At 59.5% G+C, this 20,790-nt stretch overlaps 1 protein-coding gene across 6 annotated transcripts; it reads right to left on the reverse strand.

The window, feature by feature from the left end:
• Nucleotides 1-361: 361 nt before the first annotated feature.
• Nucleotides 362-19,919, reverse strand: ADAMTS10 (ADAM metallopeptidase with thrombospondin type 1 motif 10). Of its 6 annotated transcripts, XM_082454979.1 has the most exons (26): nt 19,699-19,918; nt 17,328-17,407; nt 15,811-15,997; nt 15,227-15,573; nt 14,720-14,876; nt 13,514-13,731; nt 11,959-12,042; nt 11,713-11,858; nt 11,254-11,297; nt 11,000-11,105; nt 10,768-10,914; nt 10,430-10,571; nt 7,474-7,581; nt 6,920-7,065; nt 6,759-6,822; nt 5,932-6,034; nt 5,566-5,699; nt 5,344-5,467; nt 4,243-4,323; nt 3,991-4,154; nt 3,769-3,895; nt 3,544-3,673; nt 2,974-3,178; nt 2,560-2,736; nt 2,307-2,466; nt 362-1,146 (listed from the first exon to the last, which is right to left on the reverse strand). In XM_082454979.1, the coding sequence occupies exons 3-26, from the start codon at nt 15,896-15,898 to the stop codon at nt 1,037-1,039; spliced, it is 3,312 nt and encodes a 1,103-aa protein (XP_082311105.1). In that variant the 5' UTR covers nt 15,899-15,997; nt 17,328-17,407; nt 19,699-19,918; the 3' UTR covers nt 362-1,036. The 6 variants fall into 6 exon arrangements, with proteins under 6 accessions (XP_082311105.1, XP_082311107.1, XP_082311106.1 ...); XM_082454981.1 differs by lacking the exon at nt 6,920-7,065 and having other exon boundaries at nt 5,566-5,688; nt 10,447-10,571; nt 19,699-19,919; XM_082454980.1 differs by lacking the exon at nt 4,243-4,323 and having other exon boundaries at nt 19,699-19,919.
• Nucleotides 19,920-20,790: the final 871 nt, after the last annotated feature.

Here is a 20,790-nt window from a genome sequence, read left to right on the forward strand (position 1 = left end):
TAACTAGGTGAACAGGGAAGGGGAGGGTACACCTGGCAGAGGAAACAGCTCTAGCAAAGGCCCCAAGATGGGAAGATGGTGGGGAGATTGAGGAACTCCCAGGAGTCCAGCGTGACTGGAGCCTGCAGAGTGACAGGGAGTGTGGTGGCTGGAAAAGCAGGCGCCAGGTTGTGTTGCTTTGAGCGCCTCCGTGAGCTGTATTTTTGACCTAAAATCACTGGGTTCTAGTCTGTGTTGGTACAAGTCCCCTTTGGCCTGTTGGGGCCGACCTGCGAGGGGCTGTGGTCGCTTCCAGGATGGGGGTAGGGGACAGCTGAATGTGACCCAGTCTCACTGACGTACACGCATCCACGCACGGAAATCTACACAAGACAGAACTTTATTGATGTAGGGCTTCCTGGCGAGGGGTGTGTGGGCCCCAGGGCAGGGCCTGTAGCACCATGATGGGGGTGGCCTGGATGACATGGTCCCCCTGGGGCAGGCAGGGCTGAGGATGGGGTGGATCTTCCCAGCTCTGCCTCCCCCCTGTAGCTGGTCTGGTTAGGCGGAGGGTGTCAGGGAGGTGGTGCTAATCCCCTCCCCCGTAGCGGACATAGATTCCCCCCCCAGCTCAGAGTGGAGGGGTAGGGCAGTGCTGGGGCGGGGGGCAGGGCACCGGCTGACCCCCTCCCCACCCCCACTCTTCACAGTACATATTCCGATCAAAGGCGGGGGTTGTGCTGGGGGTCTCCCTAAGGGTGGGTGGCAAGAGCACTAGGGCGAACAGTTGTTCCCACCTCAAACCCACCCTGGAGGGGGTCTCATTCTGAACTGGGAGACGGGCAAAGGAGGGGCCGTGGGCGTGGCCAGCCCCTCTCCATCCCCCTCAGCCAGGAGCCCCGCAAGAGTTCCCAATAAATAACTTCCGGCTCCGTCTCACCCTTCACTCCCAGCTCCTGCCCCCTCGGGCTTCTTCAGGCTGGCCAGCTGCAAGCCTGGTCGCCCCACCCCCATCCCCAGCCGGCCCCCAGCCTTGGCTCCGAGGACCGTGCGCCCTCTAGCGGCCTTGGCAGGTTTTGCAGCACATCTGGCGGAAGTAGGCTCGGCTGCAGAACTGAAATTTCAGCACCAGGGGGCAGTAGGCGACCTTGTTCACATCCTTGCACTCTGGAGGGGGCGGGAGAAGAGTAGGTGAGGGGAATCCGGTCTCATCACCCCTTCCGGCAGGGGCGCGACCGCTGGCTGCACAGCGCTTCCTAGCTCCTCTGTGCCTCGGTTTCCTCACCTCTCAAACGGGGCTTATACCAGTAACTATGTCATTAGGTTGTTTTGAGGATGTTGAGAGGGAAGTGCAGGTCTGGGGTTTGGACACCGTATTACATCACGAGAAAAGTGTTCCTTTTCCAGTCATCTGTTTGGAGCCGTAATCCTTGCTCGTTTCCCTTTGTAACAGACTGAGGACCTCGAGCTCCAGGGCAGTCACGCCTCTCAGGGTATTTGTGTAGTTTGTGTACAGGGTAATTGACAGTCTGTTCATGACAATGGACCAGGGTTCCCAGTTAGCAGTTAATGATGTATGACAGGGCCTGGTGCTAATAAAGGGCTTCAGGTGGATTATTTTAGTTCCTCTCCCTAACACAGCACTCCCTCAAGTGAATATATTAAACGCCTCTTGATAGATGAGAATACGAAGGCACAGAGGTGCAAGGTGAATCCAGGCAGTTTGGTTCCGGTGCCTTCAGTACGTAACCTATTGCTCTCTATGAAACATAAATTTACTTAGGTAGAAAAAAAATGGGTATATTTAAAGCAGTGGTTCTCAAGGAGATGCGATTTTGCCTCCCAGGGGACATTTGGTGATATCTGGAGACATTTTTCGGTTTGCACCACCGGGAGGAGGGGTACTATTGGCATGCAGCAGGTAGCGGTCAGGGATGCTGAACCCCCGACAATGCATAGGGCAGCCCCCGTGACAAGGAATCATCTGGCCCCAAACATCAAGAGTGCCTGAGGCTGAGAAACTGATTTAAAGAAAACTATCGGGCAGATAATGTTATAGATGGAGATGAGCAAGGTGAAGGTCATGGAGGTGGTTGGAGGAATGACCTGAGTTTGGGCCCCCAGAAAAATCAGGTGCCTACAACGCCTGGCACACAGTGGCACCTAATACTTGTTGGCAGGCAGGGGATGGTGAAAGATGGTCTGGAGAAGACAAAGGCATTTCCGTGGTTGGAGAAGCTCTAGGGCCAATGGTCTGGAGCCCCAGCTCTCCTATCTATGGCTTCCTCTGGACAGGACCGTCCTGGTTCCCTCCCCGCCTCACATACCTTCCAGGCCGTCCCCGGGGGGCGCGCTGTCACACTTGGCCTCGCACTGCTGCGTGGCGGGGGGCCGCAGGGCCTCCGCGCACTCGCGCGAGGGCTGCCCTGTGTGGCTGGAGCAGCGCACCGGGCGCTGTTGCTGCCCGAAGCCGCACTGCGCGGAGCACTGTGGAGAGTCGCGGATGAGCCGCAGCCCAGCACGGCCACCCACCCTGCCGCCCCTGCCCTGGTTCCCGCCCTGCAGGGCGCGCCCGCCTACCTCACCCCACTCTCCCGCCACCCAGCGGGCCGGCGGGCAGCGGCGCAGGTTGCAGCGCATGGTCGCCGGCGGCTTGGCCGCGGGCGGGCAGTGCGCGGGGGGCAGTGTGGCGCGGTGATCTGCGCTCTTACAAAGGACGACACGGTGGCGGAGGCCCGGCCCGCAGCTGGGGGTGCACTGCAGTTGGAGGGGGCGTTTCATGCTCAGTGGGCGCCTCCCTCCCCGCTCACACAAGGAGTGGGAAGGATGCTGGTCCGGTGGGAGGTGAGGACGGTACAGCTAACTTTGGACCAGTCACGGGGCGGGGAGGAGCTCACTAGGGCTAGCGGGAGTGGGGAGGCGCCTCAGTGTGCACCCGACAGGGGCAACCCAGGCCCCTCCCTGCTCTACACAGGGCGGGAAGGGGCGGCTGACCTCCGACCAGTCGAGGGCGGCCCACTCCGGAGGGCAGGCCGGGCCGTGGCAGGCCTCCAGCACCGGTGGGCGCGGCTGCGGGCAAGCGCTGTCGTCCAGCGCCTTTTCCTCGGCGGCCGACACGCGGCGCTGGCACACGACGGAGCGGCTGCGCACGCCCGCATCACAGCTGCGACTGCAGCGCGACCAGTTCCCTACGACCCAGCTGTGGGGGGAGGGGCAGTCTGAGACAGTACGACGGGCAGGCCACCCTGACCTTGGGGCACGAGCAGATCCTCCTCCTCCCCAGCAATTAACATCATTCTGGAAACTGGCACCGGGATGCCTGTTGCTCCCGTGCCCCACACCCCGAACTCAGAACAACTTTATTGTGCACCCACACTGGGGGCTGGGAGGCGCATCACCCCCAGGGGAGATGCTTACCTGGACTTGGCCAGGGAGCGCCATTGTTCTGACTTTGACTCCGGGAGGACCCTGACCTCACCTTAGGGAGCACCCACTCCTCTGATCCCAGTAGCACCGTCACTCCAGTGCTTGCCATCCCGACCCTGCACCCTGGGTGGCACTCACTCGGGTGGGCAGGGCTCTGTGTTGCAGGCGCGCTGCCTCTTGGGTAGCTTGCTGTGGGCGCTGCAGTGGTGCGGAGCCACGGCTGAGCTGTCCAGCTGATTGCGGCACTCCACAGCCTGCACCTGGCTGCCTGGGGGCGGGCGAGAGGTCCGCTCAGCCCTGCCCGACCCGGAAGGTCAGCCTGGTGACCGGAACCTGCCCCACCCCGTCCCACCCCGGCCTCACCGCCTGCACACTGGGCCGAGCACTTGGTCCAGGGCGCGTAGTGCCAGGAGTACGGAGGCAGTGCATCTCGGGTGATGGGTGCATTGAAGCGGTAGCGGAGGACCGGCAGCTCAGTCCGGGCCAGCACCTGGGGTTGTAGGCGGGGATCAAATGGAAATCAAGTTCGAGGCCCCACAAGGATGCTAATGTCCTCCTGCACCTTGCTCCCAGCCCTGCCGTTACCATGATGATGAGAGATGCGTTAATGGGTCCCAGGGCTTCTAGGCTCTGGGTCTGATCCGGCCCTTGTCGCAGCTGAAAGGTGGTCCCGGCCAGGGGCAGGCGGTGGGGCTGGGGGGTCCCAGGCAGCCCCTCCAGCAGCAGGGACTCCTGGTCCCCCTTCAGGGCTGGGGGACAGCATAGGGGTCAGAACCCCAGCCACGCTGACGCCGCCCCTGCTGACCCCCAGTCCTCATCCTCCCACCTCTGGCTCACCCAGGTGACTGAGGGAGAGGTTCAGGTCCTGGATGAAAATGTGGACGGAGCCTTTGGGGATCCAGACGACTTCCTCGTACCCTGGACAGTGGAGCTCAGATGTCACCCACTTGGCCCTTCCCTGCACCTGCCTGTCTCCCCCATTCCTGGTCCCTGATGGTAACAACTAACCATTACCATGCTAAGCACTTACAGAGACATGCCACCTCATCCCCAGCTCTGGCCCTGTGAAGTTAGATGTGTCATCACACCCACTTTACAGATGACAAAACTGAGGCTCAGAGAGACAAAACAAATTGCTCAGGTTTTACAGCTAGGAAGTGGCTGGGCTGGGATTTGAACCCAAACTTTCTTACCTCTCAAACCATCAAAGTGGTCCAACCCGCCCCCACCCCCCAACAAGCAGCAGGGCAGGGCTTAGGCAGAGGGAAGGGGCCACCGCGGGGCCCTGACCCACACGGGGTGACTTGGCGGTTTTAGCAGTCAGAGTCAGGTTTGCAGTGAGCTCCATCACTTACGACCTGGATGATCTTGGGCCCCTGTGAACCCTCTATCCCTGCCCACCTGTGTCCCCCATGAGTCCTGGTTTATCTGTCTGTACCCCCAGACTGTCCCCTGAGCTCCACACTTGGCCCTCAGTGTGTGTTTGGTCCCTTAAGCCCACCTCCCCTCCCCCACCTCACTGGGGTCTCTTCCCTTCAGCCCAAGGTTGGGAGACATTCAAGTTCACCACACCCTGCAACTATCCCCACCCCTAGTAAGCTCTGTGCTCTAGCACAGAGAGTCCCTCAGCCTCCTTGGAGGGTCAGGCGCCTGCCCCCTCAAGACCCGGTTTGAGGCCCTCAGGATGGGGCAGGGGAGAGATTTAGGCCCCCACCCCCTTGGACACTTTAATTGCCGAGCTTTAGGCACCAAGAGCCCAAGCCAGTCCCTGACCCTGACCTGTGGCATCACGTCCAGGACCTTTTGGGGTCCCTGACACCCCACTGGGCCCTTGGCTCTGAGGAGTTGCTGATCTTGGTTACTGTGGTGGGGCAAGCCCCGCCCCCAGCCACCGAGTGGGGAGTGTGAAAGGGAAGCTGGGGGGGGAGGGTCTCTCACCGGCTCCAGGCCAGGCTGGGCTGAAGACCCCCTCGATGGTTTCGCAGGCGCTGCCATCACCCCCACACACTCTGCACTTGTCTTCCCGCAGGTCAGAGCCCAGGACCCGGTCGCAGCCCACGTGCTGGGGAGGGCAGTGGTGTGCGTTGGGGAAGTCAGGGAGCCGCCCCCCTCCACCTCCGGCCCCCTCACCCCTCCCCTCTCGTGGGGAGTCCCCTCCACCTTGCACTCGCCGCTGACACAAATGTCCACTGTGTCTGGGCGGCAGGGCGTCCCGTCCACCACAGCCGCCGCCCTCTCCGTGTAGAAGTTGAAGCCTTCTGCTAGGCACGTGAGCGAGCAGGCCTTCACGCCCCCTGGGGGGCACGGCCCCATCAGACTGAGGGCCAGACCCCAGACCCAACAAGGACAGGCACGTTGGGCAGAGGGAGGGGGGGCTTCCCGGTGTTCAGTCTAGGCGCTGCTGAGCCACATCCTGGGCGCTCTGGCTCCTTGGGTGAGGGGAGGGCTCAGGGCAGACCCCATGATATGGTCTCCACCTGCGGCTGCCCCCTTACTGCCCCAAGGCCTTCTGAATCCCCTGCTCACCTCCCCGGTACGTTTTCCACGTGTAGAATTTTCCACGGAAGGGGACACTGTCAAATTCAGAGCACTGCATTTCCCTGAAGTCCTGGGAGCCTGGGGGACAGTCCTGGGGCACAAAAAGGGAGAAGTAGGGAGGCCAGGTGTTGGGGGGGATGCAGTTAGGGCAGAGGCCTGGGGCCGGAGAACTAATGCTCTGAGCAGGGGTGGGTTGGAGGAGTGAGGCTGGAGGCAAGGAGGCCAGGGAGGAGGCCGGGGGGTGGTGGTGTCTGAGATGGGAGTAGGTGACTCACTAGAGTTTATGGGCAAGCTGAGGATGACACCTGGGTTTCTGGTCTCAGACCATGGGGCCTTGAGAGAGCCGGCTTAGAAAGGAGCAAGGCCCACTCTTCGCGAGTGTGGGGGACGTGTGGACGGGAGTGTTGGACAGGAGACCGTGGTCCTTGGTCAGAAGGCAGTGCAAGCAGGGGACGAAAACTTGGCCACTGGGTTCTGGGGCAGGGAGCTCGGGTCAGCTTTGGGGCAGGAGCAGGGCTTTTGGGGGAAATTGGGCAGTAAAGGGAGAAGCACGTGTAGCTGGAGGGGGTTGTCAGGGGTCAAGCAGTTATTTCCAGGTGGGAGACGCATCTACTGCAAAAGTGTGAAGAGTTGGAAGGAGACAGGGCCCAGGGCTGGTGTAGGGAGGTCCGGGGAAGGAGGGGGTGGCCGCTGCAGGTTTCCCGAGGAGACGGTGGCCAGCTGGCCCGGGCTCGTTGGAAGCTGATGTATGCCTTTCTTTTCCCGCGTGTAAGAGGGGCCAAGGGTACCCGGCTTGGGGTCCTGGGGGGACTCACATCGGTGTTGCAGGAACGGTGCCTCCGTCTCTCGCCCAGGCAGTACTTGCCCCCGATCGTCGGCCTGGAAATGGGGGTGGACAGCAGAGAAATGGGGCAGGGGGAGTAGGGGGCGAGGACCGCCCGCCCCGCTCTCCCGGCAGCGGGGCCTGGGGGCTGACCTGGGGCTGTCGCAGTGACGGCTGGAGGAGGACACGCCGCCGCCGCACGTCCGGCTGCAGTCGCCCCACGGTGTCCACGGGCCCCAGGCGCCGTCCACGCCTTCCGGCCGCGACCCGAAGGGGACGCAGACCCGCTTGTAGCACCACTGCGGGTGGGATGATGGGGAGGGGCGAGTCGGGCTTTGCGGACTCTCTGGGACTTGGCGCTCAATCCTACCCGCACCCCAGCCCCCCAGCCGGAAGTCTGAGCCCTCCTGAGGTGGAGCGAAAGCGGGAGGGGGTGGGGCACGGAGGTGGGGTCCGAAGACCGGGCTTCTGTCCGGTAATATGGGGGCGTGGCTAGGGAGAGACACTGTTCAAAGAAGGGGCGTGGCCTAAGCTTAGGGTCCAGAACGGGTGGTGAAGCTAGTGTTGGGACAAGCGTGCAGGGCGTGGCTTGGGAGCGGGTGTGGCCTCAGGCCAGGGGTGGGGCTTACAGGCAGTAGGCGTGGCCAAAGCCGATGGAGGGGTCGGGGTGGGTGGTGGGGGTGTGGAGGCTCTCGGCCTGCGCTCACCCCCTTGTCGATGGTGTGCGTCTGGCACAGCGTGCCCTCGGCGGCCGGGATGCTGTTGGTGATGCACCGGTTGCTCTTGCTCAGACACCACAACTCGCTGCAGACCTCCTGCGGGCCAAGGCGCCCGCTCAGGCTCGCCCCCCTCCCACCTTCCTTGGGAGGACCGAGGCGACCCGCTCACTGCCGGCTGACAGTGGGGCCCCAGCGCTCCTTTCCTGGGTCTCTTTTTGCAACCCTTTGCGGGGGCATGGGCTGGGACCTCTCCTCTGCCTGAAAGCAGCACTTATAAAACACCTAGGAGTGCCGCAAACTCCCTTAGGCACTACAATCCCCATTTTACTATGAGAAAACCAAGGCTCAGACAGGTAAGGTCACTCGCTAGAAGTCACACAGCTACTAAGGGTTAGTCTGGATCCTGACCTAGAACTTTGATCGCAGCGTCTATGATCGAATCCCTCTACAGTTCAACCCGTGGCACCTCCCAAGTTTCTAGGAGAAACCTTGGGACCTGCTGAGAAATGAAGAGGAAGGATTTTTAGAATGGGCAAAGCAGCCTACCCAAGAGCAGTGGTTGAAAAATCAGGCCTGATGATGGCTCAGGTCAAGGGCCCTGTCTCTAATTCTTTTTCCAGCTGGTAGTTCTCATTGTTTCCCCCACCTAAACTGGGGAGGCTCCCAAAGCTTTTAATCTCTGGAGGGTTGAGAGGGGATAAGGGCAGGCTGGGTTTATGTGGGAAGTTCCTCTAGTTCTCCCAGTGAAAAATCAGCCCATCTTCTTCCTGAGTCTTACTTGGGCTGGCCCAGACCCTGGCAGCAGGTCCTGTCCATGGCAGGAGGCTGGACCAGTCCCAGGGAGTCACTCAGACCCTTTAGGTCCAGGTTAATTAATACCCCTGGACAAGCCCCACTGGGTTCAGGTGTGGCCAAATTTGACCCTCTAGCCTACATCCTGCCCCATATCCCAGGGTCTTTCCTCTGAGAAGTGACGATCCTTCTGTCCCCTTTTTACAATCACATGTAATCTTCTCTTAGAACCTGATCCTTCCAAACTTTGAAGATTTGGGATTGGACTAATCAATGGCTGCAAGAAGGGACTTTCCTGTGTTAGCCTCTGAGAGACACCTGCACACACATGAGAAGTTTGGAGGGTGGTCCTCAAACCTGCTCCCTCAGAGGATACTTCTCATCTAAAAACTCAGCCTGGTTTGCTGGCTTCACTTGGCTTATGTTCTCCTGGCCATTCGTAAAAATATCACAGGCCCTGATCCCACTTCTGACACCTCTTAAAGAGAACTGCCTAATCCAGTCCTGCTCTTCCTCCTCTCCACAAGGAGGTGCCATGGTATATATGAATGAGTCCTGGGCCACTCTGGGAGACTTCAACTCCACCACTGACTTGCAACACATTTCCCCTCTCTGGGCCTCATCTGTTAAGATGGGCCTTGTCTACATATGGCTGAGGGGCACGTGACAGAGTAGATATGAAAGGGCTTGCATAAACACCCTGTTATTGAGTAATAAGACCACAACTATCTCTGGACCAGGCACCAGGCCCAGCTCTTTACTGATTTACATGTAGTCAATAATTTACCCCTTTGCCAGGAGGGCCAGGAAGATGTTCCTTGGAAAAATAAAAGGAAGAATCAATTCAACATACAGCCAGCAGTGGTCCATGCTTGATAATCTGGCACTTTCTCCACTTACCCACCCCTTTATAAAATTTAGATTCATAGAGAAACCTAGATTCCAATCCCAGCTCTGTCATGTTCTCAAATGGTGACTTTGGGCAAGGCATCCTCCTTATGCCTCAGTCCCTTCTTCTGCAATGTGGGGACAATAGGGTTGTCAGGAGTCTAACTGAGATGATACATTTCACATGCTTGGCATACAGTGAGCATTCAGTAAATGTCAGCCATCGTTGTCATCGTTAGGATACCTGGGACACAGCAGACGCTCAAGAGTACCTTCTGAATTCTCTAGGAATTCATTAGAGGGAGCTGTAGTTACCAGCCAAGTTGGGTGGGGTGGGATGCTGAGAGTGGATTAAATATGAATTGATCCAGTGTTTGTCTCCTTGTCTTGCGCTGGAATAAAGTGAGGGCATTTTAACAGCTGCCTGCTCCCTGTTTTGAGTTAACATGGCCTTAGCTTGGACAAGTCATTCAAGCTGATCTTTTTGAGTCTTGAGGGTGTGGAGAATTGGGACTGCGTCCGGGCTACTAAGGCTGAGGCTGTGAGGAGTTAGGGGGTGTGTTCAGGGAATTGGGGGAGGTAGGCAATGGAGGGGCAGACCCCAGATGGGCCGGTGGTCCTTGGTGGCTGAAGAGGGTCACCAGCTTCCTCGGGGGAGCTGGGAGTGGCATCCCCAGCTCACTGCTCTATGGGTGGATGGGGCTTTGGGAGCTGAGTATAATCCTCAAGCAAGAGTGAGGAGTGATCAGGGGGCTCAGAGCTTGTCCAGCTAAGGATTGGGGCCAAGAGATCTTGTGAACCAGTCAGTGGGGGATGGAGGGAATGAAGACAGGGTATCCCTAGAAGGATCTCTCCAGTTGTTTGCCAAGTGGGGAAGATGGTTCATCCCCAGGGAAACTATTTCCACTAAATCTGGATGTTTCGTTAAAAATGGCCCAGTTAGGGATCTTGGGACTTCAGTCCTGCTGCAGCAGAAGGTGGACCCCCAGGCTCTCCCCAGCTCAGTCCCCAAAACAGGGGTCTGGAGAACCAGGAGATCCCATTCTTGTTCCCAAGCATTGTGACTATGCGTGACACTTGTATAACCCCATGCACCTCTGTCCTCCCATCCCCCACTGAGGCTCACTTCCCTTCCCAGCTCTCCCACCCCCACTGCCTGTGTGTGGGGTGCCCACATGGAGTTTCCCACCCCCTGTGGCCCCCCCACCCTGGTGGTGGCGGCCCCCTCCCCTCCCAGGAAGGAAAGCAGGAAGGCTCTCTCTACCCCGTATTTACACTGACGCGATTTGACTCCATGCTGGAAGCGGCATTGTTCATCTGCATCATAGGCCTGGCCGGGGGCCACTGTTGGGTACACGAAGTCCTGTCTGGGCGGCCGGTTGTTCAGGCAGAGCCCCAGGCCCAAGCTGTGGCGAGAAGAAAGCAGCTGTCATGCTGGAGGGCTGCAGGCCAAGAGCTCCGGGGCCCCAGCCAGGTGGGGGTCCCAGGGAGCAGCCCTATGAGCACATGACCCTTCTCAGAAGCAGCCCTGATTTCCAGAGGTCCTCCCCTCCCCCAACATGAGTGTGTGTCCCTGGGTGGGACAAGCAGGTAGGTCCTCACTCCAGAAAGCTGGTGATGTAGTCACGGCTGCAGGAGGACCACACAAACGGGTTGGTCTTCATGGTGATGTGCGCGGCCATGAGTTTGGCTGGGTCCTGGCCACGGGCCCCGCAGCTGTTCCCCACGCCGTCGTGGTTCATGCCAAACCTGGGGAGAGGAGTGGCGGCTCTGCCGGGTGTCGAGGGACCTGCCCGGCTCCTCCCGCCCGCCCCCTCCCGTGTCCCCGCCTCACGTGTGTCCGATCTCGTGGGCAATGGTGAATGCCGTGGCCAGGCCGATGTCTTCGTTGATGCTACAACTTCTCTCTCGCTCACACATCCCGCCCACGGGGGCCAGGCCTGGGAAATGGGCGTGTGGGGCTGGAGCTGGGGGCTCGGGGCTGCGTCTTCGACCCTGTCCACTCTGCCAGGTCCCCACCCCCACCAGGGCCAGTGTCACCCAGCCCACTGCCTTCAGAGGTGCCTGAAACCTAGGGGACCCGGGTACCTAGTGTGCCGCAGGGTTTGTTCTTGTAGATGCAGATGTCATAGCTGTGGAAGGAGAGGGGGGCCGTGAGGGGGCTGGGCTGACTCTCTAAGCCCCGCTGCTACGTCCTGCCTGTCTCTGGTGGCTGAGTCCTGCCTGGGAAGCGTTCCCTGCCTCGGAACTGAAGCCCCATGCTCTCCCCCCAGCTGGCCTTGGAGATGCCGGGGTGCATGACTGACTGACTGAATGAATGACAGAGTGAGTGAAGGATGTGTCAGTGTCCGAACAGCCCCACACCCGCCTCCCCACATTCTCAGGCTCCCAGCAGCCCCTCCCCTTCCCTGGCTCCCCAAGGGGGCGGCTGCACAGTCCCGGCCTCTTCCATCTCTCGGCAGGAGTGATCCCTGCTTAGACCTGGACAGTCCCCTGGACCACTGGTCCCCCGGCTCAAGTCCTACTGGAGCCGCCCCCGCCCCTCACCGCGTGATGAGCACCGCTGTGTCATGGTTGGCCACACCGTTCTCTGGAATGGCATTGCCGTGGCCGCTGCGGTTCACGATGGATTTCTGCCACTTACAGAAGCTGTCCAGGGACTTCCCAGCGTGGTGGGTGATCTCCAGGGTGGGCTGAGGGTGGACAGAGAGAGGTACATGGGTACCAGCCACCCAGGGGAAGGTGGGCAGCGCTGGCGTGCAGGAGAAGGTGGGCCCCCCCAACACCCCGCACCTGGTCCTCCGTGAGCAGGATAAGGCGTGTTACCAGGATATTAACGATGTTTCCCAGACTCGAGTCCTGGAAAAGTTTGGCAACCTGACCTCCAAGAAACAAGAGAGACCGAGTCTTAAGAGGGGCCCAGAGTAGAAAACAAAAAGTGAAACGATGACAACAGCTTGCTTCAGTCTAGTACCTACTGTGTGCTGGGGCTCAGGCCAAGCCTGCTGCCTAGATCTTCACAGGAGTACGTATTATCATTCCCATTTTACAGATGAGCAAACTGATGCTCAGCTGGTTAGGATGCAGAGCTGGTAGGCGCTGGAAGTGGGGTTCAAGTCTGGCTAAGCCTGCCTGCCAGTGCGTTTCTTTCCAACTCACCCCTACCCCGCTCAGCTTGTCTGTCTACTTGTCCTCCCTCCTCCCTGCCCACCCGCTGGCTGCCTTTGCCCAGAGATGGCCTAAAGGATGTGCACATCTGGCCTCATTCCATACTGTCTGAAGGTACCAATTTGAGCATCACCACCGGAAGGTGGAAGTGTGGGGGCAGGAAGCTCTGGAGACAGTGGTCAGAGGGGAGGAGGAAGTGCCCAGGGGTGAGTGGGCACAGATGATGGAGGCCACTCTGTGCAATGACCTTGGAGCCCTGAGTCATCACTGTCCCGTGTGGAAACCCCCAGAAACCCTGGCAGGTTTGAGGGAACTTTGGAAGCCCAAGGGAGGAAGGCGGGTCCTGGGCAGAAAGCAGGGGTATCAGATATGAAATTATGTCAACATAACGGGCCATCGATCTGCGCTAAACTTCTTGTCTTCCCTTTTTGCTTTAGTGGAACAACAGCCTCATTCATCAAGCCCTTACTATGTGCCAAGTGCTCTAGCTGGCTTCCCTCTCACTATCTCTTACCCTTTTGTGATAGATACTAGTATAACCCCATTTTACAGAGGCAGAAACTGAGGCTCAGAGAGGTCCACAGTCTTGATCAAGATCTAGGATGGGTGCTGACTCTGAGTGTGGGTCAGCCAGGTCGGCCTGTATGAATTTATAGGTAGGCGCTTGGGTGAGCCCTGCATGCAGACAGATGCGCACCCACGTGTGTACTGCTAACCTGAGCAAGTACCTGCAAGTCGCCCATTTATTTTTTTATACAGCAGATAATTACAGGGCACCTACTGTGTGCTAGGTGCTGTTTTAAGCTTTAGCAATTCACTGCATCCACCTCAGTCTTATGAAGTCGGTACCATTATTATACCCATTTTACAGATGGGTAAACCAAGGCAGAGAGGCAAAGTAACTTGCCCAAGGGCACACAGTTCAAAAGCGGCATAGCTGAGATTTCAGGCCAGGCCGGTTTGCTCCCGAGTCCATGCTTCTAGCCACTGTGCTAGGCTGCTTCTCCTCATTCCTGGCCACAAAAAGCCCTCCTTTCTCACTTACCCTGTCCCCTCTCCATTCTGTTTCACTGGGCTCAGGTCACGGATGGGGGGGGGAGGGGTGACACCCCTTTTCCTAACCTCTGGAGCGAGCTCCGTGTTCTTGGGGCTCCATGCCCAGGGAGGGGGAGGCACTTACAATGTTCATGATGGCCAGCACATACTGTTCCACGTCTCGGCGCCCGTGGTAGGCCACCATCATCTTGTCAGCCACCACCAGGGTCTCCACGTAGCGCTCTCGGCTGACCGAGCGCTTCAGGCCTGGCTGGCCGCGCTCTGTTTCATTCCCGAGGGGCCAGGCAGGTGGCGGTTTCAGGGTGCGCAGCCACCAAGGCCGCCCCTTCCACGGTTTCTCATCTGGATGGACAATTTCTGGTCATTCTGCTGCTTGCCCTGCTTGTCTAACTCCCTGTCTGATGATTCATCTGGCTGTCAAATGGCTCATTCTTTTGCTGCTGGTTCTACAATGATGTGGCTGTCTCACTGCCAAACTGGTTGGTTGAACAGCCGCCCAGCATCCCATGACAATCAACATGACCGTGCAACTTCCCGACAATTTCACTGCTCAGATGGATGTGTGTAGCAGCCTCACCGCCAGAACTGTGTGCTTGTATGGCTCACTGGCCTTCTGACTGTGCAACTTTTTACTCACCCTGCTGCCAACTGTCTGGCTGTAAAACAATCCACCTGCCTGACGGTCTGACTGCTTGGCTGTCCCAGTGACTGTCCAATTGTGACACCATCCACTTTTCTGTTTCTACAACCCACGGGGGTTGTGCGTCTGCCACGGTGTGCTACTCTGGGACTCTCGGATTATGCAACTAATTCAATGTTCCAGTGGCTCTGCATTTCCACTGGACAGAGATCATTTTTTTTGCTGTACGATTGTCCTGGGGACTCTTCTGTTGTCTAGCTAGCTTCCTTACTTTCCCATTCCCTAAACGTCTGATGTTACAACTGTCCTCCTGCAAGGCTGGTTGTAAATCTGATCCTCCGAATGGTGGCTAAGGTCTCCTGCTATTTTCCTTGTGCAACTGCCCCAATATTGGTTACCACCATCCCGCTGCTTAACTGTCTGATCAGACAATAATCCTAGAGATGGATGGTTTTACACCTGAGCACCTGCCTGGCTGTCCAGCTGCCCGTCTCACTCACTGTTGGGCCATTGGACTACGGCAGTGATGGATGCGTTGTTCCATTGTCTACTGCCCTGCTGACTGTCTGCACTGCTCCCTGATGTAGCTGCCTGCTGACTTTCTGGATGGAGGGACACTGCCATCTACCTCTGCCTCAAGGCAAAGATGTTGTGCAGCCCCTTTGCCCAGCCCCAGAGAGACAGATGTACCTCTCACTCCACAGGCTGTGTCCAGGTGGGGGTGACGCAGGGAGGAACGCTTGTACACCACGTGGGGACCACTCTCCTCTGGGCCCCGGTGCCCCTTGGGCCCACCTTGCAGGGGCTCGATTAAGTATTCTTCTTCATCTGCCACGATCAGGCCATGCTGGGGGTTGGGAAGTGGGACAGAGGGCTCGGGTCAGGTTCTGGTTCCCAGGACCCCTGGGACCCTATCTCTGTCTTTACGATTTCATTCCTTCTATTTTACTGGGTTTATGTTGCTATTCCTTTTTCAGTTTCTTCGATGTTCAGCTCATTAATTTTTAGCCTGACCTAAGGCTACACGTTTTCTTCTACGTACTGCTTTAGCTGCACCTTAAAATAGCTAATCCTTTCGATTAGCTCGAAATGTTTAAAAAACTTCCACTGTGATTCCTTCTCTGACCTATATAAGTATTTTTCTTAACTCCCAAACTCGTGGGCATTTCCCCCTACCGCCCAGAACCCTCCACTCACCAGGCCCCCACAGGTGCTGATGGCCACATGGGAGCTGCCGGCCTGGCCCTGCAGGTGGCCGGCATAGAGGCAGTGGGGCCGGGCGGCCCTCTGCCAGGCCAGGCCCTCTCGAGTCCAGTACTCCACGGAGACATGCCCTGCCAGGAGGCGAGGGCTGCGGGTCAGGTTCAGCAGGAAGTGGGTGCTCGGTGCAGCCACCTTGTAGAAAAGGCGGGACTCTGCTTGGGGCCCTGTGCCCCGACGCTGCCTCCTGGGGGTTGGGGGTGAGAAGGCCAGCAGTGCCCCGTTGTGGTCCACTCGGGTGGGGAAGGCGATCTCATAGCTCTCCAGACTGGATAGGAACTCATCTGTGGGTGAGGGTCAAAGGCTTGGGGGTGGGCCCCGGGAAGGACCCCCGTGTCCTGCCTGCTTGGCTGCAGGGTAAACGATGCTGGCTTCAGTGAATCCTGAATCCAGGTCACCTGCTGCAAGACTCTGGCCTCACTGACCCCAGGGCCTACCCCACCACGACCACCGTCCCAGCTGCACTGACCCCTCCTCAGTTCCTTGCTCGGTCCCCACCACTACCCCCGAGTCACCCCTACCTTGAGACCGGAAGGCGTGCGTGACCTCGAACGTGAGGCCCAGCCCCAGGGCGAGGGCCCAGCGGAGGATCTGGCAGGCAGGAGCCATAGAGGCCACGTGTCCACATGTCTCTCCCCAGCCCCGGCTGCCAGCAGCCCCCACAGCGCTGCCTTCCCTGTTCACAGCCTGGACAGCATCACTGGGCTCCTGGGATGGGAGAGCTGGGTCAGCGGGGCCTGGTCCTGCTGCCGGGCAGAGCCGGCGTCAAGGTCCCTCACCAGGCAGACAAGGACACCTGCATCCAGCCCTTCAGTCCCAGCCTCAGGGATGCCCATGGCATTCCCCCCTCCACGCCCCTGGTTTGAAGACTCTGAATGCATTTCCTTACTCAGTAGCCTCTCTGTCCCCCCCTCCCCCCGCCTCCCCACTATCCTCCGTATGCTCTTAGGACAGGCAGGGACCTTGACTCCATGAGCACTTACTACGTGCCAGCTACTGGCCAAGCATGTTCATGCCATCTCATTTCATTTCTGCAATAACCCAGGGGATTCACTCATCGGGTGGCGACTGTGTGTAATATGGATACAGTCCCTGCCCTCCCCCTACCCCCCAGCCCGTGGGGCTCAGTCTCCCAGGAATGACAGAGGAGAGACAAGTAAACGAAAAGACGTGTAATTCAGATCAGGACACGTTCTTTATGAGAAATAACCAGGAGGCTTGGAAGCAGAGGTGGGAAGGATGAGAAGTGAAGAGACAGGAGACAGTGCAGTGGTCCAGGCAGAGGAACAGCAGGGGCAAAGGCCCAGGGGCAGGCAGGAGCTTGCTGTGGACCCAGGACCACAAAGGGCCAGTGCAGGAGGGCAGCAAGGGGCGGCTGGCCTGGGACACACTTGAAGGCTGGTCAGCGTGAATTTTCAACCCAGATTAAACCCGAGGCCAGTGCTTGGAGCACCCCTTCCCCCTGGGGACCCTGCCTTCGGATTCTCTGTCACGGGTAGCACCACTCACCCCGCCAGCGGGGCTGCAAACCCCTGCATCGTGGTCTCTGTTCCTGTGACCTCTCCTCCGCCCTACATTTCCAGCCCGGCCCCTAGTCCTGCTTCCTCTCATTTCTCCTCGAAGCTCCAGGCCTGCCGGGCAGGTCTGTTTCTCCAGCATCTGCCCCAGGCCAGCCTGCCACAGACACCACTCTGGGCCACCACCCTGTGCCAAACCCTCCACCCCTCCTCCTGTCTCCGCCCTCCTTCTCCTACTCTGTGCAATTTCCCCCTTAATCACATACTGTCTTGTTTTCTTTGCAGCCTGGCCAAGTCTGAGAGTCGATCCCCAAACAGGGCAGTTCAGCTCCTGAGAGATGGAGCCAGGTTTCCTCCAAGATGCTGACTTAGAAGCTGACACCCCACACCCCCACACCTTCTGATTGGACCCCTCCAGCTATGGGGAGCTCGCTCCCACTCTGTGACTGTGGTGCTCATTTCAGATGGGCTGATGTTTAGCCCTTGGGCTTCTCTCTCTTTTTTTTTTTTTTTTTTTTTACCTTTTGGGGGCTTCAGTTGGTGGCGTGGTGTCGAACCTGTGTGTGAGTCGCTCTGGGCCTTCAGTGCCTCTTCTGGGAGCCTGCACAGGGTAGGAGGGGGCGGTGAGGAGAGCAGAGCTGGGTCTGGAGTTCAGGGGTCGCTGAGGACACCCTGCCCTTCTCCCCGGCCCTGGTGATCCTCCTTTCGGCTTTCATCCTCCCTCTGTTCCTAGCTCCCCATCCCCACCTCCCTCCTCCCAACTTCTGTTCCCTCCCGTCACCCCCCTCCCCTGTTCCATCCTTGACTAGCTCTGGGATTAAAGTCCCTCCCGTGGGGGGGGTGTCCCTCGAGCCCCTTCCTGCCTTAACACCCCTCCCCATGCCGAGGCGGCAGCATTGTCATTGCAAGTGAGGCTGGAGCCCCCCAGCCCCCCAGTCCTGCCCCTCTCCTTCCCACACTGCCAGGCCGGGTGCAGAAGCTCTCCCTCAGTGGCTCTGTGGCTCTGACCCTGGCCTCTCTTCCTGCTCCCCCTCCTCTGAGTCCTCACCTCGGTCCTCTGCAGCTGGGCCCCTCCCCCCTACAACCTCGCCCCTGCCTCTGGTGCTTCTAGCTCAAGTGGGGTGTGGAGGAGCGGGCAGAAGGACCCAGCACAGGTGGGGGATGAGGTGCAGGATAGGAGGAGTCTGCAGGGGGACGTACAGGTACAAGGTGTCCGCCAGGGTGAGGCCAGGGGGAGAGAATCTGGAACAGTGGTACAGCCTGCAGTGGGGCTGGGAGGTATGACTCGCTCTGGGCACTGGGGGGACCACGAACAGATTGGTGGCTCTGGGGTGGGGGGGAAGAGAAGGCTTGGGGGTGGGTAGAGGATTCCTGGGCCTGAGCCTGGGGGTGGGGGGGGGCCACAGGATGTCAGCTGGGGGTCTCCCGTGGGATGTCTGCGGGTGACTACACATCCATGACTGTGTATGACTGTAACTGTGTATATGTGACTTTGTGTGTGGTGTGTGCCCACGTGACTGTGTGTGTCTGCCCATGTGACCCTGTGGGTGACCGTAAGAGTGTGTTTGTGTGTGTGTACCCAGGCCTGGCCATTCCCTCCAGCCCCTCCCTCCTAGAAGGCAGGAGGGAGATGGCCAGCATGGGGGAGGGTGCCAGCCCGCTGGAGGTGGGGGAGGAAATGCCGGCGGAAACAGCCTCTGGAAACAGAGGCTCCATCCCATCCCCGGGATCCTGCAGGGATCTGCCGCTCTACACCCAGATGTCCGGGGCGGGCTGGGGGACAGGGCCGCGGAGCCTCCCTGCGGAGGCCAAGGCCGAGACTGCCCAGGCAGAGGCCCGGCCAGCCCAGGCTCTGAACATCTGGCTGGGCAGGCAGGAGAGGCGGCAGCCCCTGCCCGGAGAGCAGACAAAGGCCCGGCCTGCAGGAGGAGGGGGCCCGGCACCCGGCGGGTCCGCAACCAGCCGCTAATTAAAGGCCCTGAGCTGATGGCTGGAGACACCCGGAGGCAGACGGTTGTGGCCCCGATGACCAACTCAGGGGAAGTGGGCGGCGCCACTCCCACACCCAGACACACAAACACACATTGGCAACGACGTGCACGCACACACACTTGAGGGTGACCACACCTGTGAGGCTGGGGACCAACAACCAGACACCGCAGACCCACAAAGGACCGCCCCAACACTCAGTACACACTCACACCCTGAGACAAACATGCGAGACACACAGCTACACATTCCCCAGACCTATGTGCATACCCACACACACAACCCAGAGTCACACACCCAGGCTTACGTGCACAGACACGTACACACTCATTTCCACACTCACAGCAGACCAGGAACAAATTCACGAAGTCCTCCAAACCTTGAGACCCACCAGATGCACGTACACACAGGCATTTACACACTCCTGAAACTCAGACACACACGGAGACACACCGGCAGATGTTTGGAGAGACACTCATCCAGACATTTACACCCAGGAGATGCTGACCTACGTGCACACACTGGCTTACACTCACACTTCCGCAGACACATAACACCCAAATCACACATCACACACAAATTCAAACATAGCCAGGCACTTACATTTTCATACAGCCACACACGCGCAGACACACGGCATTTATACAGACGTGGATGTCCACACACACACACACACACACACACACACACACACACACGGAGCAAACAAACCCAGACAGGCGCTCCCAGGAACTCAGGGGCGCGTTGCGTGTCGCACACGCGTAGGGACATCGCACACCGCCACAACCCCCACGGCCCGACGTCCGTCGTCCGGCGGCCCACGGCCATCCCCGGGCGACGACGCGGACACACAAAGTCCCCCTTAGTCCCGCACCCCCGCCCCGCCCCGCCCCGCGCCGTTACCCGCGGCCGGCCGCCCGCCCGGGCCTCCGCCTGCAGTCCCCGCCGCCGTCTCGCCGGCCCACGCGCAGGAAGGGAGGGAGCGAGCGCGGCGGCGTGGCCGGGGGAGGGGGCGCGGGGACGGCACTTCCTGAGCAGCCTGCCAGGGTTATAAAAAACCCCCAAACCGCGCGCCGCCAAGACCCCGCCCGCCGCCGCCGCCGCCGCCGCCGCCGCCGCCGCCGCCGCCGGTGCAGGGCCGCGGGCTGGACCCGAGCCACGGACCCGGGAGCTCGGGCGGCCCCGCTCGGACAGGCGCCCAGTCGTGGGGGCGGGGGAGGGATGGAGGATGGGGGTGAAATAGGGTGGGGGCGGGGATAATGGGCGGCGGCGGGGGGGGGCGGGGAGAAAGAGGTGGAAGGGTGGGGGGAGGGGAGAAAGACTAGGGTAGGGGGCTAGAGAGGGAGGGAGAATTGGGTAAGGGTAAGGGAAATGGAGGAAGAGGAGAAGGGGGTGGTTGGGGGAGGGGGAAGTTGGAAGGGAAAGAGGCGGGGCAAGGAGGAGGAGGCAAAATCGGGGCGGGGGGCGGTAAGGAGCAGGAATGGGGCCAGAGGTGGATGGGGGAACAGGGTGGGGGAGGGGAGGGCCCACTCCCTCGCCGGCATCCACAGCGTCCACAACAGCTGTTATTTATTGAAGGCGAGTCCTCGCTCAAACAAGCATTTATTGGGCGCCTCCCGTGTGCCAGGCACAGTGCCCGGGGAGGCTGAATACATCTCAACTCGCCCCCGCCCTCCCAGCGCTCCCCTCTGGGAGTTTGACCAGCCCGGAGCCTGGGCTTGGCCTGGGCTTGGCCTGGCTCGTCCCATTTCACAGAAGAGGAAACTGAGGCCAGAGAGGGGGGCGAGTGAACGCTCCATGAGAGGGGGTGGCCCTGTGGGTTTTGGTTCCCCCTGGAGCAGTGCTCATTAGATGTGGAGCTAAGGCATGAGTAGGGGTGACCTGGATAGTCAGGGCTGGGATGGGATTTGAACCCCACGTGGCCGGCTGTCCCCCAGGCCTCTGGGTGCCTGTCTAGGGGCTGGTGCTTCGGGAGGGGCAGGGCGGTGACCCTCA

The sequence above is a fragment of the Balaenoptera physalus genome (genome assembly GCF_965194825.1).
Source record: "Balaenoptera physalus genome assembly, chromosome: 3".
Lineage (NCBI taxonomy): Eukaryota > Metazoa > Chordata > Mammalia > Artiodactyla > Balaenopteridae > Balaenoptera > Balaenoptera physalus.